Source organism: Haliotis rubra, unplaced genomic scaffold, assembly GCF_003918875.1.
Source record: "Haliotis rubra isolate DU_JTF1 unplaced genomic scaffold, ASM391887v1 Scf48, whole genome shotgun sequence".
Taxonomy (NCBI): domain Eukaryota; kingdom Metazoa; phylum Mollusca; class Gastropoda; order Lepetellida; family Haliotidae; genus Haliotis; species Haliotis rubra.
The window spans coordinates 755,594-775,438 of record NW_025767168.1 but is presented as its reverse complement, the minus strand read 5'-3'; the positions used below and the strand labels follow the sequence as shown (position 1 = coordinate 775,438).

General features: G+C 42.0%; 1 protein-coding gene and 1 long non-coding RNA gene across 2 annotated transcripts; both read left to right on the top strand.

Annotated features, from left to right (window-relative positions):
• The first annotated feature begins 237 nt into the window (after positions 1–237).
• Positions 238–12,752, top strand: LOC124290972 (cholesterol 25-hydroxylase-like protein 1, member 2). Its single transcript, XM_046727833.1, has 2 exons — positions 238–931; positions 11,766–12,752. The coding sequence occupies exons 1-2, from the start codon at positions 506–508 to the stop codon at positions 12,198–12,200; spliced, it is 861 nt and encodes a 286-aa protein (XP_046583789.1). The 5' UTR covers positions 238–505; the 3' UTR covers positions 12,201–12,752.
• A 2,092-nt stretch (positions 12,753–14,844) lies between these two features.
• On the top strand, positions 14,845–15,402 carry LOC124290973. Its single transcript, XR_006902100.1, has 2 exons — positions 14,845–14,886; positions 14,947–15,402. It is a non-coding gene; the product is annotated as an uncharacterized LOC124290973 (long non-coding RNA).
• Positions 15,403–19,845: the final 4,443 nt, after the last annotated feature.

Here is a 19,845-nt window from a genome sequence, read left to right as displayed (position 1 = left end):
GGTTCTCTCAGATCACAGCGACGTTACCCACTCAGCCACCGAGTCTTTCACAACGGAGCCATGACAACCGTGTCAGCTTGTTGAATGTACTATTTACAGCGATGGATTAAACGTTAGATAAATGTTAAATCATACCGATTTTCTCCACCACACCAAGGCTTAATCTCAAACTCTCCATGAAACCGCGAACGTTGGCAGGTGCACTAATCGATCAGACACGTGACGTCATAGCCCGGGACAGCTTCCCAGCCTCCAAGCGAGAACGCGCGAGAGTGCTGCACAAAGGCGAGTGAGAAAGGAGGAGCAGACGACTGATAAACAGTGCGAGGTCGGGCAGAGTCTAATCGAGTCCAAACGTTTAGCTACTGGGGCATATTATTGTTTCAATGACCACAGCTGATCAGTGTTCATTGAACGGGCGGCAGGTTCAGATACAGTAGAGAGCAGACGACATTAAGTAGAGCCAGTCTCGCTTCCGTGCACCACAAGGGAGACTGCAAGCAGTATGGAAAACGCTTCACTTGTACACAGCGAACGGATCCTTCAGCCCGTGTGGGACCTGCGGGTTGGGTATGAGGAATACCTTCGTTCCCCACTGTTCCCGGTGTTTCTGTCCATCTCCTTCTATTTGTCCCTGTGTACGCCCTTGATGATCATCGACATCTTCTGCTCGGAGATGAGCTGGTACAAGAAATACAAGATCCAGCCCTCGAGGAAGGTGACAGGAGCTGAGATCATGGATACCCTGAGTCTGACATTCTGGAACCATGTTCTGTTCATTCTGCCTACCGCCATGGCCCAGTGGATATGGACCCCGCCAACAGTCATGCCCGACCTCGCGCCGACCCTGTTCGAGTTCGTTTGGCACCAAGCCGCAGGTGTCTTCATCTTCGACTTCCAGTACTACGTCTGGCACTATACCCACCACAAGGTAATAACTGCATTTATTAACATGCTCAGTCTGGGCCCATGTTATTTCAGAGAAGGCCCTTTTATGGATAATTTAAAATCGTTGACTGAAATATATGCGATTGGAAGTGAAGATTGTAGCTCGCTCACAAACTCGGTTAATCACCCTGTAGAGAAACAAAGAGTTGCTATAGGCATGCTACGGGCGGAGGGACGTAATTTCAGTTCCGAGATTCCACTCTGATCAATTCTGTAATCTAAAATACAGAAAGGCGTTAAATCAATGCCAGTCGCTAAATCATCCCATCATTCCAGTCTATTACAGGTGACGTTTATCGCGAGCCACATGTAACGGATATTACACGTATATTCTTGATACCTGTTCATCACACGTACGTTATATAGTCACTTACATTCGTTATAAACAATATGTCACGTTTGCACACACACAAATCTATAAACCATTTCTTCGCAGTCTGTTGTAAGCTCACCTTGACAGAGCCATATCATGCAGAATTCCTACACCATATTTCTGTTTGGTGTATGATAATTAATATCATTTTAGAAATTTCCATTGGAGGCATGTATTCCAAGAACGTGATATAAAGAATTGATTCCAAATCAGTCTCTAGCACAAACAGACAGTTAATCAAAATATTTACCAAGAACACATACAATATTATACTGTCGCAGCAAGTCTAGATATTTTCAGCATCTGAAATTTTGTAGGCACCTTCCTAATAAACACAATCTGTCGGTCAGGATATATTATCCCTAAGTGAACTTTAAATGAATCATAGTACACCATGTACCCAGGTTTAGTATGAAACAATCGCGTCACTTTGCTGCCTTGTCTGATGACATTTTGGTATGTCGATGAATGCAGAACATAATTGTTTGAGTGCTGTATAAATATAGGTACAGATACTCAGGTGTAGCTGCCATAATGTGGTCGAAGATAGACTACCAAGTTGTTTAAACTGTAGGCTAATGCTTAGTCTCTGAATATGTATCATTTTGATTGTAACAAATAATTCCCATTTATATTGAAAAGGAGCCCCAGGGAGACCAGAGATTCAGTAACTGGGGAAATGTAGAGAGAGAGAGAGAGAGAGAGAGAGAGAGAGAGAGAGAGAGAGAGAGAGAGAGAGAGAGAGAGGAAAATAATATAATATGGTTCAGGAACTGTGAGCCAGACTATTTAAACTGTTGAGTAGACGCTTCTGTGAACAGTAACTGGATTGTCTGATCTAGGGGCATTATTTACAGACCACTGTCATCATGAACCTAGTACAGGGACGGTACTGAGTTAAACAACAAACACGCACATCTGCTGATGGTGGACAAGTTACCGTGGGGTAGCCAGTATTTCATGTGTAGTATGTTTAAGTAGTATACACTTGGGTTTGCTTGGGAACAGGACTCATGGCAAGTCTGGTCCTGTCGGCTCAGAGTCTGTTCAAAGTCGTAAGTCTGACAGGCCATGCCTGTCTCGTCCACCATTAGACTAACGGTTAGTCCCAGAATACATAATATTTTGACAGAAACAAACCATTCCTTTTAAACTGAAAAGGAGCCCTAGCTATAGCGAGAAGGGAGATTAAAAACCTTAGGAAATCTAGACTTGGGGCTTTAGCATTGCAGAAATGGCTAGGCAGCCGGTAAAATAATGCGGTTTAGAGATTGTGAGACAGACCGGTCCACCATGTAAAACTAAAACTGTAGCCGTGCTTTGGCAATGTTCATTTTGTTCGACAGATAATTGGCCGACTGTTTCGTGCATGTTGTAACTTCAACTTCATGTAACAGGGAAGTCGTGTCTATATTAACTTAACGTTCATATTAACAATTAGAACATCAGAACTTTCCGATCTTAGACTGGTGTCACCTGGGTATAAATTGGCAAGGCGATATACGTATGATACAAGGAATGATTGATGTCAATGACTTGTAATTCTTGCTAAAATTAACCACCAGTGACAGTGAATGAGCCACAACTTGCCGTAGTCTATCTATGTCATGGCATGACAAATAAAGCAGGCGAACCGTTGTCAGCATCAGCAGTGAGCAGCGAGGTCGGGATAGCCACGCCCAGCCAGCTGTCACTTGTCATTCCTGAACAACACAGCACATATTCAAATTTTCTTGTAGTAAATATCCAGTTGTAAGACACTCCTTGTTTACTTCCCTTTACTTTCAAAGCCTTACCACCGCAGAAAGATTTAGCCTCTTGTTTACACATAATGAAACAGATAGCATATATTAGAAATAATCTGCTATCATATATTCAACTTCAAACATATCTTGGAGATCTCTAGATTGTCCTAGGTCATTGTACACATTGGTATTAGTAGATGTGTTGTGACTTATTATATATCTTGTGTATGTAGTTTATAGAATATTGTCACTGTTTATTCATGGAACGTTTGCGCAAGATATCTTGTATCTATGTTTTTCCGTAAAACCTCCAGGATGCAAGTTAATGTCGTGTAGTTTTTCTGAAGAGGCTTTATACTGTAAACACGCTGATAGTGCGAAACACCTTTGCTGATGCTATTTCTACGCGGCATATCCTGTTTTCCGTATACATGTATTTCAACACTACAGACATTAGTTAATGGAGTCCACCTGAAGGCGACTTGCGTCGCCCTGCCATAGTAACCATGTCGTCCAGCTCAAAGCGAAGCCTGTCTGAACTCCACGCAAAATTAATGGGTGCTGATTACTGGACATACGTGACAGTCATGGTTAGAGATAACGGCGTCACAATGTCCCTACTTCAGTTGGTTTAGAATGGACAAACTGAAATTGGCAAATTTCTGGACACGTATCTTATCAACAATACCACTTATAATGTAGTTCTTGAGAGGCATATATAGTCCGTTTGGGTTCAAATGAGAACGACAAATGATTAAATAACTCGAAATTGGGATAAGTGCACAAAACATAAATAACACACATGGTCCTGTACCCAACAGGATCTGAAATCTGACGTTTTGTCATCGATCGCGGGAAAAGCTGTTTAAGAAACCATCATGTAATATTGTGCTATTTTCACGTTTCACACCGAGGGTGACAAACGGCTGGTGGAACAGCACCAGCGCACATTCAGGCGCAACTCAGCACAGCCAGGTGAGATGAACCCAGCTCGTCAGGCGCTGTTCCATCAGCCGTTTGTCACCCCCGGTGTGAACGAACAGAACGGGTTACACAATGGGTATTCCAGCAAAAGGGCTACCCCAATACAACGGGTTACATAATGGGTTTTCCAGCAAAAGGGCTACCTCAATAGAAAGGGTTACATAATGGGTATTCCAGCTAAAGGGCTACCCCAATAGAAGGAGTTACATATGGGCATTCCAGCAAAAGGGCTACCCCAATAGAAGGAGTTACATATGGGCATTCCAGCAAAAGGGCTACCCCAATACAACGGGTTACATAATGGGTATTCCAGCAAAAGGGCTACCCCAATACAACGGGTTACACAATGGGTATCCCAGCAAAAGGGCTACCTCAATAGAAGGGGTTACATAATGGGTATTCCAGCAAAAGGGCTACCTCAATAGAACGGGTTACATAATGGGTATTCCAGCAAAAGGGCTACCTCAATACAACGGGTTACACAATGGGTTTTCCAGCAAAAGGGCTACCCCAATAGAAGGGGTTACATAATGGGTATTCCAGCAAAAGGGCTACCCCAATAGAACGGGTTACACAATGGGTATTCCAGCAAAAGGGCTACCTCAATACAACGGGTTACACAATGGGTATTCCAGCAAAAGGTCTACCCTAATAGAAGGGGTTACATAATGGGTATTCCAGCAAAAGGGCTATCCCAATAGAAGGGGTTACACAATAGGTATTCCCGCAAAAGGGCTACCCCAATAGAAGGGGTTTCACAATGGGTATTCCAGCAAAAGGGCTACCCCAATAGAAGGGGTTACAAATGGGTATTCCCGCAAAAGGGCTATCTCAGTAGAAGGGGTTACACAATGGGTATTCCAGCAAAAGGGCTACCTCAATAGAACGGGTTACATAATGGGTATTCCAGCAAAAGGGCTACCTCAATAGAACGGGTTTCACAATGGGTATTCCAGCAAAAGGGCTACCCCAGTAAAGCGGGTTACATAATGGATATTCCATCAAAACGGATACCCTAGTTTGTCCATCATGGAGTCTGGACCAGACAATCCAGGAACTGACATCTTGAACATCGACCCTCGCCATTGTGGTCATCAGCCAAGCCAGCAAGCCTGACCATCCGGTCACAGTTAGTCCTTTTTTCACATGAAAGAGATGGATACGTGAGAGGGAAATACATGACCTCATATTCATTGAATAAAGGGAGAAGTGTTGTGAAGAACATCACAGGGAGGAGTTAACTTGATTCGGTGGGAACCATTTCACTACCTGTCTGTATGATCGTGACAATGAAAGTTATGTTCGTTGACGTTTATTGGGCTCCATAGGCGGATCCAGAGGGTCCCTTTTGTGCTGAAAGTTTGTTAAATGACCATTGAGACTCAGGTGAAAATGAAGTGTGCACCCATCCTTTTTTTCAGTAGTGTGCACCCCCCCTTTCTAAAAAAAGCTGTATCCGCCCCTGGTCTCCTCATACAAACATGCGTTTCTACGTATCTTGTATACGTTGGTATAGACTAACGCTTAGACTATGAAAATATCTTAAACAGAAAAGGAGGCCCGGTAAGCTCGGATATTGAACCTGAGGAAATCTCGACTTCAGAGCTTTTGCGTTGCAGAAAGGGTTGGGCGGAATGTATAATAATGTGGTTCAGGGACTGTCAGACTAACATATATAGAGGATGAATTCCATGATATGATACGTCGAAAATATGAATCATTTAGAAATAAGTTTCTATAAGTTTCCATGTGTGTTGAAATTTACTGATAATTATGTTTAATTTGTCCAAGTGATTGTTTTATATGGTTACTTCTCTCCTGCGATGAGCATGGGCTGCCGAAGACGCGTTCATGCTGAAGGGGTGTTTTCATGTTCAGGATCGCTGTTATCATGGCGCTGAGATTTGCATATCTCTGTGTCAGGTCAAGCTGACTTGTAGTCTGTGAAATCTTTATTCCACATTCATTTCCTCCAAATTTCTTTTCTTGATGCTAATTTCACAGAGTTGGTGTTGGTCAAGGTGCCAGACTAGGCTTAGGATTCATCCCTGAACTGGGAGGAAACATTGATAAGGCGACAAGTATTATCCGGAAGCGTAAGCTATCGTCGAATTTACAGTCTACTCAGGATGTCGCTGTTCTCACCCAGTAACCTTTCACTAGTCTGTCTCACAGTCCCTGAACCACATTATTTCCCCCACAGCCTAGCCTTCCCTGCAGTGCTAAAGCCCTAAATGAAGCAAGTCTAGATTTCCCCAGGTTCAGAATCTCTGGTCTCCCTGGGGCTCCTTTTCAATTTATAATAGGTTTGTTTGTTACTATCAAAATTACATCTATTCAGAGACTAAGCATTAGTCTAACCTTTCACATGTAAACACTCCTGACACCGTTTCAGCGAGTCTTATCTACGCCCAGTACTCCTGCACTGAGGGGCGAGCGAAAGTTACCACTCAGCCGCTAGAGTAAATTGATTTTGGCGAGCGCCAAATATTTAGTTAATTCTTTCTCAACAATATCGTCCCGACCCCCTGTAAGCAAACAAGGTGATAGTCAGATAAGGTCATCCAGTTCCGGGGACTTGTGTTTATTATTGGGCAAAGGTGAAGGAAACATAGCGTTATATACAGTATTGATTGAACAAGAATACTGGAATGTAGGCAGCTGAAAGTGTTACCAGGAAGTGTGGTGGCTCTTAGGCAAATGTGCCTCTGGTGATTGAGCAGTGTATGGGTACCCGGTAGGATGAGAAGGTGATGTGACTATCAACACTAGCGTCTCACTAGCTTAGGTTGTATAGGCAAGTGCACTCAAATCTATTAACAGGTTGATTATGTAACTTGCTTTGGTTCGTGGATTTGGCACACGTGCACATTGTTAACATGATACTTATCCATTTCTTGATCAACAAGCTGAATGTAACAGTTTGAGGATTTGCTGATGACATGACATGGCCCATTATTTGGGTACTTCGAGGCGAGTGGCCCATAGTACAAAAGGCAGAATATTTTTTTCTTGAGGCTGTGTCACAAGTTTTAGACGACCTGTGAAGATCCGGGGTAGAATAGGTCTTCAGCAACCCATGTGCTTGCCATAAAAGGCGACTATGCTTGCCGTAAGAGGCGACTAACGGGATCAGGTGGTCAGTTTCGCTGACTTGGTTGACACATGTCATCGGTTCCCAATTGCGCAGATCGATGCTCATGCTGTTGATCACTGGGTTGTCTGGTCCAGACTCTATTATTTACAGACCGCCGCCATATAGCTGGGATATTGCTGAGTGCGGCGTAAAACTAAACTCACTCACTCACTCAAGTTTTAGACACAAAATGTCTACATGTCGCAGGTATAAATTAGTTTGAGCAATGATCACACCAGGTGTGGTATTATGTTAATGTTATTGGGGGTGTCGACAGAAATGTTGCATGTATCTTAAGCAGGTATAATTTTTAACAATTCTCTGAACATGACTAACAGCACCATTAGTCAACACTACACACCTGAAGCCTTTGTGAAAGGCGAACAAAGATCGCTCGATATGTTATGCTTCAAGCTGAACTGTCTTGACAGCAGGAAGTGTGTTATACATGAGGAAGTACAGAACGACTGTGTTAATATTGTAATACACCTACGTAAAATCCATTGATCCTTATCGCTGAGACTGGCTTTATCAGCTAAGTACGTCAGTTGTAGGTGATGAATAACCAAAATATAAAAACAACAATACCTGCTCAGTAATGATTCTCTGACGACATGCATCCCGACTCTACAATGAACCCAGCAATCATCCCGGCCGTCATTAAGAAATGGAGGTTCATGTTGCAGACGACATGTGTGTCGAGAACCAGGGCCCTTATTCTCGAAACGTTCGTAGCCCTAAGAATTCTTAACTTTGATCGTAGCCACTGTGTTAAGAATGGGCTTACGAAGTTCGTAGGGTTACGAACGTTTCGAGAATAGCTATCCTGCTCCTCAGGCCGCGACTGACATGATCCGTTATGTAATGCATCGTTATTGTTCTGGTTTAAAACTGGTCATTTTTGGTGTTTTCTCACTCTTCCAGTCTAAGTTTCGTGTTGAATATAGATTTTTGTGTTTATTTTGACAGTATGGACGTTGATCATGATGCGGCGTAAATTGACAAATAAGCAAACATGTAAAAGTTCGAACGTTTAGACTCTAAATATATGTAATTTTGATGAAAACAAGTACATGTAACTATATTTAAAATGAAAAGGAGCCTCGGTGACGGGAGTGTTTTGACATTTAGAAAAACAAGACTTCCTATATTTGGTTCAGCTATATAAACTGGGCGGAAGAGGAACAAATATAGCCCAAGGCCTGTGAGACAGACTGAGGACCTAAGTAGTCGATGTATGGACCCGTGAAGATCCGGGTTAGAACTGGTCTTCACCAACCCATACTTGTAAGAGGCTACAAACGGGATCTCACTGACTTCGTTGACACATGTCATCGTATCCCAATTGCGTAGATCGATGCTCAAGCTGTTGCTCACTGGATTGTCTGGTCCAGATTCGATTATTTACATACCGCCGCCATATAGCTGGACTATTGCTGAGTGCGGCGTAAAACTAAACCCACTACACTACTCGCTAGTGTATGTATGATTGGATGTGATAATATCGAGTACCCATGGCACTTGACATAAGTGGTAGGAGTTGCTTTAAATACCATCTGTCTGAAGTAGCCTAGATGCCCTTTGACGGGTGTATAAAGTGAATAATACAATACATTCGGTTGACACCATATCCATTATATGGACGGTATGGAAAGTCGTCTTCAGTACTCATACTATCAACCTTTAGTTTGTTCGTCCAAGGCAACACAGTAGCTGTCTTGATATGAATTTGTTTCTGGCTTACACGAAAAACAACACAAACTCTCTTCACATTATTTCAAATGAAATGTTCACTTCCTAGTCACTGGTGTGAGGAAATCTAGTGGTTAAAGCTTTCGAAGGCTCGGGTTCGATTGCCCACATGGGTACAATGTGTGATGCCCATTTCTGGTGTCCTCCGCCGTGATATTGCGGGAATATTGCTAAAAGCGGCGTAATACCCGACTCACTCACTATGAATAAAACCAGGGATACTCTACAACCTTATATAGTCTCCCTGATGAAACGCATAACAATAAAACAGCAGGGGTTATAAAGGCTGCAGCGAAAGAGCTTATCCAATGACCAGCATGATCTAAATATACCACGAATATTTGAACACCACAGAGATATGAGGTTATTCACACCCTTACTTCCTACACCCTCGATTATCCAACGTAGTATATATGTACATACATTTATCAAAATAGCTGTAAAACGATAAGTAAACATGGGTGTATTTTAGCAGACCCGGATGTTATTAGTCATCGCCTGTTAATGCCTGCAGGATGTGAAATAGACTAAGGCTTAGTCTCTGAATATATATCATTTTGATAGTAACAAACAAGCCCATTTATATTGAAAAGGAGCCCTAGGGAGACCAGAGGAAATATAGACTTGCTTTCTTTAGGGCTTTAGCACTGCAGAGAGGGCTTGGCAGTAGGGAAATTAATGTGGTTCAGGGACTGTGAGACAGACTACACTGCAGAGAGGGCTTGGCAGTAGGGAAATTAATGTGGTTCAGGGACTGTGAGACAGACTAGATGTGAAACTGAAACGGTGCCCGGCGACCAAGTTAGATTATTCCCCGAGATGACGCAACGTCTGACTTGAGTTGTAAGAACACGACTCGAGAGATTGATGTGAGGTAACAGACTGTGTGAGAACAGTTTCACCTGTTAGTCCCGGCTCGCCGCACAGCTCTGTGTTCGCTAAATGCTAATTGGAAGTATCAGGGAGACTATATAACGTTGTAGATGATCCCTGGTAGTATGTAGGTGGAAGGGGTGTGTACTGTATTCGCCAATATATTCTTGTACTATCAGAGTAAAGGGCATATAAATTTATTTATCACTTGAAGTTTGGTGGCAGTGCCAAGGTAAGACCTGTTCTCAGATACCTTTAAAAATCACAAATCGATTCCATTGCACATATCGATTCAGCCGGTTAATTACAAGAACATGTTTTGGAACAAGTCGTACGTATTTATTTATGGTTTATTAGAAGTTTTCTTACCCTGTGTAATATGAATTCAAACCACTGGTGGTCCAAGCATGTTACTTGGCTAACGCATAGTCTCTGAATATTTATAATTTAATAGAAACAAATAATTCCTTTTCAATTGGAAGGGGGACCCAGTAAGATGGGAGATTCAGAACATCATGACATCTAGACTTGCTTCGTTTGGGGCCTTAGTATTGCAGAACGGGTTGGACAGAAGAAAAATAATGCGGCAATCTAAATAAACTTAGGCTCAGTGTTATTCGTTACACTGCTATACTGAGTCTAACAAACCCTAGTACTAAACGTACTCACTCACTGAAAGATGTTTGAACATACCCCTAGTATTTAAACATTCCATCATTTAAGTGCGCACGGGATAGTCAGTCATGTCAGTGATGTACGTGTTTGATGCTGTTTAATACAGATGCACTTACAGACGTGATATCGAGATGACTGTCGAGATCGGAATCCGCCATCTTTGTTCTGCTCTTTACGTTCTCCACTGTCGTGGTCCATCAATATCTTGGAACTGAGCTAACTGAGGCACCATTCTTCCCTGTGTCTATTGTTTGCGCTGAGTCCAAACGATTCGGCCTGGCACAAATGATAGTAAGATTGAACCAAATATAGGGGAATCAGTCTGTGAATGTACACGGTTACAAGGGTAGAAACATGATCATAACACTCTTTGAAAAGCTTTGAGACGATAACAACCGCCATTAATTACTCAGTTTCGGTGCTGACATGAATGATAGGATATAATAATAGTAATGTATTTCTAAAGCGCCTAGTATCCATCGACAGATGCTCACTGATATATACTTTTACTGAATACCCTACCCGGTACAATTATAATAAGGACCACTCACCAATGTCACCTATCCAAAGGACAACTGTACGGCTCCGACTGGTAATAGTTTATGTTCCAGCACTGTGATTGCTTTGTAAATTAGAACTCGGGTGCTTCCACTATTTTGAAAGTTGTGTTGGTTATCGCTCACAATGTGCAGATCGATAATCGGAGCTCAGTAATCAGTTAATAGACGATTGGAATCGTAAACCCCATCCAAAAACTCGTGGGCAACAACAGGACACACAGCATTGTGCAAACGAAACAGGCGCCGATTAATATCACGATCAAGACGATCGAGGACACTTCCTGTTGAGACACGGACGCGAGTATGTTGTTTACATTATAGTTGCACGAGTCAGGGCCTAGATTTTGGAAGCTCTCTTAGCGCTAAGATAGTCGTAAGTGCCATTCATTAACAATAACTTACGACTATCTTAAGAGAGCTTCGAAAACCTAGGCCCAGGATGCTACATCAATTGTTTATGTCTTGATTTAACAAACAGAACAATAAGAATATGCTTTCTAACAGTTAATTTGACGCTTCTTATTTTATGAATATTGATTAGTGTCCCAGGTGCATCGATAATCGCTGATGCAAACGAGATCGATCGACAGATTAACGATCAATCGCTCCAGCACTAATTAAAATTAGCGTGTCAAATCACGTAGCTTTAGATCCCCATTCTCAGGGCTTGAAGACTCACACCGATGACGTAACATTAAACTATGTCATTTTCGTTCCAGTTCCGTTTCCTGTACAAGCAGGTGCACGCCCTGCACCACCGATACAGCCGTACGTTCTCGTGGGTGACCCAGTACCTCCACCCCTGGGAGCTGGTGACCGTAGGCTTCCTTACCACCACCAACACCTGGTTCTTCAACTCCCACTGTCTCACTACCTGGAGCTACATGCTCTTCAGCATCTTCATCAGTGTTGAGGGGCACTGCGGCTTCGACTTCCCCTTCACCGCCAACAACTTCTGTCCCTTCGACCTGTTCGGCGGTGCTCCGAAGCACGACATGCACCACCAGAAGCCCTTGACCAACTACCAGCCCTTCTTCAACCACCTTGACCGTCTGTTTGGATCCTACTGTCCACCAATGAGGGCTGGTGGGGTCAAGACCAAGGCTCTCCTGGAATACGAGAGAAGAAACCGCGAGACAAAGAAACAGGGTTAAATAACAGATGGAGGGGAACAGATAATGCTGCTGAAGTCTGTCAAAAATGTTTCAATAAATTTAAATACCTCATCAAATTACAAGCATTGATGACCTATGACGATTCAATTTTAGGTGTGCTTAAGTTTCTTTCAAATTGCTTGGTAAGATGTATTGACTATCTTAAATACACATATACGACTTCAGCAGCGTATCTGTATGTTACGAAAGTGTTATAAGGGAGTTGGTGGAATTAAACTTATGTGTCCAGTACGTATTTGATACTGAATATGGGGTGTATGCTATTCTATATGTCATGTATTTACAACGTAACGTTCTTACCTGCATGTGATTAGCGTGTGTTTACCACATGTATACGTTATTATGAAAAACTGGCATAGAACAGCATTCGCCCTGCTTAAAGATATATGTTGTACAGCTCCCTTATAATACACCCGGATCCATTTAAGCTTGAGACTTTCCTGGTTTCTTAATGTTGACCTTTTTCTCGTTTGACTTTGCTTCCCGAAAAGTGATGTTTTTAGTGTGTCATTAGAGATCCTCCTTTGAAAATTGATCACATGAACGTTTTTGAATATGTTTTGGGTACCTTTTATCACAAAGACATTCACAGTTTTATCGGATTCGCTATTTAAGAAATGCTAGTTTTCTTTTTTGTTCTATCTTTGTTACAAAAATGTACACAACCGTGATCCTATGATTTTACCTGTTTAAGTCTCAATGCATTTTATTGGTGCACAAGTATGAAGGACTTGGTCCTATCCATCTATGAGGCGATTCGATTGGCTGGCACGCCCATACCTCATAATGACGTGGCCTTTGTTGCCATCGATGTGAGGTATAGCTCTGTCAATGCATCGTCTCAATATATATGTATGTTTATAAAGTCAACTCCTGATATAGCGAAGTAATGGCTCGAAAACATTCTCTTGCTCGAGCAGTAATGATTCTGGTTATTGCCCATTGGTATACCGCGTTTCAGATTCAAAAGAATGTAATTACTGGGTTCTTTAGTTCGTGATACCTCGAGTTGTATTTGTCGTATTTTATCGATATCTTTAGATATCCGTATTGTGAACCATTTTAGAAAATTGTGATATTGTTTTTAGATTGAAGCGATATTCATCTCACCTGAAAGTGATTTTGCAACTTGTACTTTATACATAGGAATAGTCAAACATATCCCGGTAAGTTAAGAGCGGTGACGATGCGCAGGTCAGAGTGACATTCCCATACATGTATCCCGTTAAATAGCTCCAGAGAATGCTGATATAAATGCTGATATGAATGCTGTATCTGCCGCGCAGGCCATATGCTCATGCCCTTTCATGGCTTCAAGTGGAAGCGAAATTGCTACAATTGCCTTGATGGTATCAAAGCAGGAAGCTGAAATGTCAGAATGTCATGATTTGGCCAAACCGAAGAGGTATGTACTCCCTGAGTTACCGTTTTGTGACCAGCCAAATATGAATGCATATGTCATGATTATGCTTGAAAGTAATACCTGAGATAAGTTTCTAGGCTTCCGTTAGACCCTGATAAATTATTTATTAGATATCCATTCACGTCAGTTTTACTTCACTGATTTCTACCAAGGAAGAAAATCTTTACATCTGTAAGCTTTATTCATTATTTGACGAAATATTACGATACGTTGCTCCACCAAAGATTACTGCTTCATCCGTGGACATTTCATCACGCAAATGTCTTGACCAGTTGTTTTAGAGACTAACATGCTTCTCACCTCGCATTTTTAAAATTATGGATAAAGTCTAATATTTAATTTATGGTGGCCTAACTGTCTATATCCAAAATTGTCCAGAAGTAGAGCTCTTTCGAGGTACATCGGTAGAAATCCTTCCAGGTACATCGGTAGAGCTCCTTCCAGGTATATCGGTAGAGCTCCTTCCAGGTACATCGGTAGAGCTCCTTCCAGGTATATCAGTAGATCTCCTTCCAGGTACATCGGAAGAGCTCCTTCCAGGTATATCGGTAGAGCTCCTTGCCGGTACATCGGTAGAGCTCCTTCCAGGTATATCGGTAGAGCTCCTTCCCGGTACATCGGTAGAGCTCCACCGGTAGAGCTCCTTCCAGGTATATCGGTAGAGCTCCTTCCCGGTACATCTCCTTCCAGGTATATCGGTAGAGTTCCTTCCAGGTATATCGGTAGAGCTCCTTCCAGGTACATCGGTAGAGCTCCTTCCAGGTACACCGGTAGAGCTCCTTCCAGGTACACCGGTAGAGCTCCTTCCCGGTATATCGGTAGAGCTCCTTGCCGGTATATCGGTAGAGCTCCTTCCAGGTATATCGGTAGAGCTCCTTCCAGGTATATCGGTAGATCTCCTTCCAGGTATATCGGTAGAGCTCCTTCCAGGTATATCGGTAGAGCTCCTTCCAGGTATATCGGTAGAGCTCCTTCCAGGTATATCGGTAGAGCTCCTTCCAGGTATATCGGTAGAGCTCCTTCCAGGTATATCGGTAGATCTCCTTCCAGGTATATCGGTAGAGCTCCTTCCAGGTATATCGGTAGAGCTCCTTCCAGGTATATCGGTAGAGCTCCTTCCAGGTATATCGGTAGATCTCCTTCCAGGTATATCGGTAGAGCTCCTTCCAGGTATATCGGTAGAGCTCCTTCCAGTTATATCGGTAGAGCTCCTTCCAGGTATATCGGTAGATCTCCTTCCAGGTATATCGGTAGAGCTCCTTCCAGAGCTCCTTCCAGTTATATCGGTAGAGCTCCTTCCAGGTGTATCGGTAGAGCTCCTTCCAGGTATATCGGTAGATCTCCTTCCAGGTATATCGGTAGAGCTCCTTCCAGGTATATCGGTAGAGCTCCTTCCAGGTATATCGGTAGAGCTCCTTCCAGGTATATCGGTAGAGCTCCTTCCAGGTATATCGGTAGAGCTCCTTCGGTTGTTGATCTTAAAGGTACTGTTTCGGTATTTAGCAAACACTTAGTAGCATAAATTCGATTTAACGAAATATTGGAATTGCCTTTTGGTGGAGCCTTTTATCAAAATCGTAGGCAAAATTTTATTACGAAAATGTTAATGAAGTCGATTCTTCAACATAACGTGTGTACAAATTCCCAAAACGAATGGACCTGCGTCGCTTTCTTTTTACTGTAGTTGAAAGCCTATGTGTCATCTTTAACAAAGCTGAATCAGCATCAACATAGTGCTGAATAAATTATCCTGCTTGATAAGGCGTTGGCTTATCATTTATGTCCTTGGACAATGATCCTTGTGGGCGTGTGCTATCAGAGCAGCGTGAACGATAATGTGGTGATCTGTTTGATAATTTGGTGGTTTGAATTTGTTTTGTAACGTCGCTCTGAGCAATGATATCCCAGCTATATTATGATACCTATATACAGATAATTGTGTGAATAATATCCTGATCATCGATCCACGCCATTTTTCCTTCGACGACATGCATCAGCCAGGTCGGGGAGCCTGACAATCGGACCCCGTTAGTCGTCTCGGCATGGGTTTGCGGAATACCAGTGCTAGTGATAAAGCTGAATATCAGCTGCCGGAAGCTAATGCCAAGGGCTGGCTTCCTCGTGGGATATGGTAATGTTCAGATAGTTAGTATTGCAGCAAAGATAATGTGGTGGTGGTGGTGGAATTGGGTTTAACGTCGTGCTTGAGAATATTTCGCTCATATGACGACGTGCATGCGTGTGTATGTGTATGTGCGGCTGCTTGTACTAGACAGACTTAAGCTGGTTTTATAGTGCTAGCCCATTGTGATACCATGCCGCAGTGAAGCATGAATACCCCACTCAGACACATTATACTGACTCCGAGCGCCAGGCAGGGACCAACAAGTACCATATTTTAACGTCTTTTGGTATGACGCAGTCGGGGATCGAACCCGCGAGCTTCCGCACTCCGGGCGGACGCTCTAACCACTACACCACGGAGGCGGTCGCCAAGATAATGTAAGGGAACGGGTTGTAATTATCTGACAGCAGGGGTGGAGCATGTGTGTTTGATAATACAGAAATAACACGCTCGAACCGTTGCATGACGGGCGTTATTTTTAGCTGTTTGTTTAACCATACAATTATGAACCAGGTCAACTGCTATTCTATTTAAATGAAGAGAAAAGCAAAGGTGCACTAAACAGTGATCTTCTAGGGATATGTATACGACATTTGCAGGGAAACGTTAATAATATGTTGCTGTACTGTTCAGTGGTAAGAAACAGAATGACAGTAAAGATATTGTTTAAACTCAATTAGATGTTTTTGGACAAGCGGTGTATGCCACGTCAAGTACGGTTTATTGGATTCCCGCGGTATTAATGAATCTGACCTTTGAGGGTAAAAAACCTGATGGACAGTAGGGCGCTTTGTCTAATCATCTAACAAAACTAATGGTCAACTGATGTTCAACAACTAATTGAAATCACATGTTACAACTCTCTATCTCATCAAAGAGACACAATGCCAACAGTTGCGACACCTTTTACTAAATATCCCTGTATATTTTAAATAGCATTTTACTTTGCCGTGGTACTTAAACCTTAGGTGAAACTATATACCAAATATTAATATAAAGATCCATATGTGAATAAATCTATTGAATTATTGGTTTGTAAGAAACAAATTTAGGAAATTCGTATGTGAAGTCTTTTGTACTAGGTGAACTAAATCACGTAGCGAACTGTCTGGTTGACATGACCTTCGAGAAAGATTTAGTGATCTGGCTTGTTCGCTGAGGTCAGCCTTGTTTGAATAATACCAAATGGCGATTCGATAGCTCGGTTGCTGATATACCAAAGAGAACTACCCTGTAAATATAAAAACATTTGTACATATATATAATAAAAAGATATGGCGACCTCCTTCGGTTGATAAAATCCCAGCACAGGCTGAGTGAGGATTTATACTGATCAACGCGGATTTGGACACAAAGCAGTCTTGACAGATATCAGCTATTGGCGGAACCAAGGGGTGAGTGGGTTCAGGGGGTTTGAATCTCTCCCCCCCCCCCTTTTGAAAATGACTAAAAACCACATTGAAGTTAATATTATGCATTTGCGGAGCCAAGGTGTGTGTGTGTGTGCGTTTGTTTGTTTTCAGGGTTCGACCCATGGGCTTCAGTAAACATCTCCGACCTGGGTGAGTTTGGGCAATTTCGGTCAGGAACATGGTTTGAGATTAGCAAAGAAAGACAATAATCCAGACAAAGTGAATATTTTGCTCCGTGTATGTGTGTTTTCGTCGTATTATTATATGGTCACGGTAAGACCAGCGCCCATAATACAATATACAAGACATAACCAAGATGCAGTGTACAACATACAACATGTCATACAGCGCCCATAATAAAATATACAAGACATAACCAAGATGCAGTGTACAACATACAAGATGTCATACAGCGCCCATAATACAATACACAAGACATAACCAAGATGCAGTGTACAACATACTGCACGTCATACAGCGCCCATAATACAATATACAAGACATAACCAAGATGCAGTGTACAACATACAACATGTCATACAGATCCCATAATAAAATATACAAGACATAACCAAGATGCAGTGTACAACATACAAGATGTCATACAGCGCCCATAATACAATATACAAGACATCACCAAGATACCGTGTACAACATACAACACGTGCCATACGGCGCGGATAATACAATATAGAAGACATCACCAAGATACCGTGTACAACATACAACACGTGCCATACGGCGCGGATAATACAATATAGAAGATATAACCAAGATACAGTGTACAATATACAACACGTGTCATACGGCGCCCATTATACAATATACAAGACATCACCAAGATACAGTGTACAACATACAACACGTGTCATACAGCGCCCATAATACAATAAACAAGACATAACCAAGATACAGTGTACAACATACAACACGTCATACAGCGCCCATAATACAATATACAAGACATCACCAAGATGTAGTGTACAACATACAACAAGTGTCCTACGGCGCCCATTATACAATATACAAGACATCACCAAGATGCAGTGTACAACATACAACATGTCATACAGAGCCCATAATACAATATACAAGACATAACCAAGATACAGTGTACAACATACAACATGTCATACAGCGCCCATAATACAATATACAAGACATAACCAAGATACAGTGTACAACATACAACACGTCATACAGCGCCCATAATGCAATATACAAGACATAACCAAGATGCAGTGTACAACATACAACACGTGTCATACAGCGTCCATAATACAATATACAAGACATCACCAAGATGTAGTGTACAACATACAACAAGTGTCCTACGGCGCCCATTATACAATATACAAGACATCACCAAGATGCAGTGTACAAGATGTAACATACAGCGCCCATAATACAATATACAAGACATCACCAAGATACAGTGTACAACATACAACGTCATACAGCGCCCATAATACAATATACAAGACATAACCAAGATGCAGTGTACAACATACAACACGTGTCATAGAGCTCCCATAATACAATATACAAAACATCACCAAGATACAGTGTACAACATACAACACGTGTCATACGGCGCCCATAATACAATATACAAGACATCACCAAGATACAGTGTACAACATACAACATGTAACATACAGCGCCCATAATACAATATACAAGACATCACCAAGATACAGTGTACAACATACAACACGTGTCATACGGCGCCTATAATACAATATACAAGGCATCACCAAGATACAGTGTACAACATACAACATGTAACATACAGCGCCCATAATACAATATACAAGACATCACCAAGATACAGTGAACAACATACAACATGTAACATACAGCGCCCATAATACAATATACAAGGTATCACCAAGATGCAGTGTACAACATACAACACGTGTCATAGAGCGCCCATAATACAATATACAAGACATAACCAAGATGCAGTGTACAACATACAACACGTGTCATAGAGCTCCCATAATACAATATACAAAACATCACCAAGATACAGTGTACAACATACAACACGTGTCATACGGCGCCCATAATACAATATACAAGACATCACCAAGATACAGTGTACAACATACAACATGTAACATACAGCGCCCATAATACAATATACAAGACATCACCAAGATACAGTGTACAACATACAACACGTGTCATACGGCGCCTATAATACAATATACAAGGCATCACCAAGATACAGTGTACAACATACAACATGTAACATACAGCGCCCATAATACAATATACAAGACATCACCAAGATACAGTGAACAACATACAACATGTAACATACAGCGCCCATAATACAATATACAAGGTATCACCAAGATGCAGTGTACAACATACAACACGTGTCATAGAGCGCCCATAATACAATATACAAAACATCACCAAGATACAGTGTACAACATACAACACGTGTCATAGAGCGCCCATAATACAATATACAAGACATAACCAAGATACAGTGTACAACATACAACACGTGTCCTACGGCGCCCATAATACAATATACAAGACATCACCAAGATACGGTGTACAACACATGATATACATGGAGAATGAACATCTTCACAGAAACGGGAGAGGATCTGCAGAATAGAAAGTACAGCATCCTTGAGAGATTGT

What these genes read in the sequence shown, in the direction of transcription:
- LOC124290972 (XM_046727833.1), top strand. Translation starts at nt 506, where the DNA reads ATGGAAAACGCTTCACTTGTACACAGCGAACGGATCCTTCAGCCCGTG. An exon ending in GGCACTATACCCACCACAAG is followed by an intron (nt 932 to 11,765) that starts GTAATAACTGCA and finishes TTTTCGTTCCAG; the next exon opens with TTCCGTTTCCTGTACAAGCA.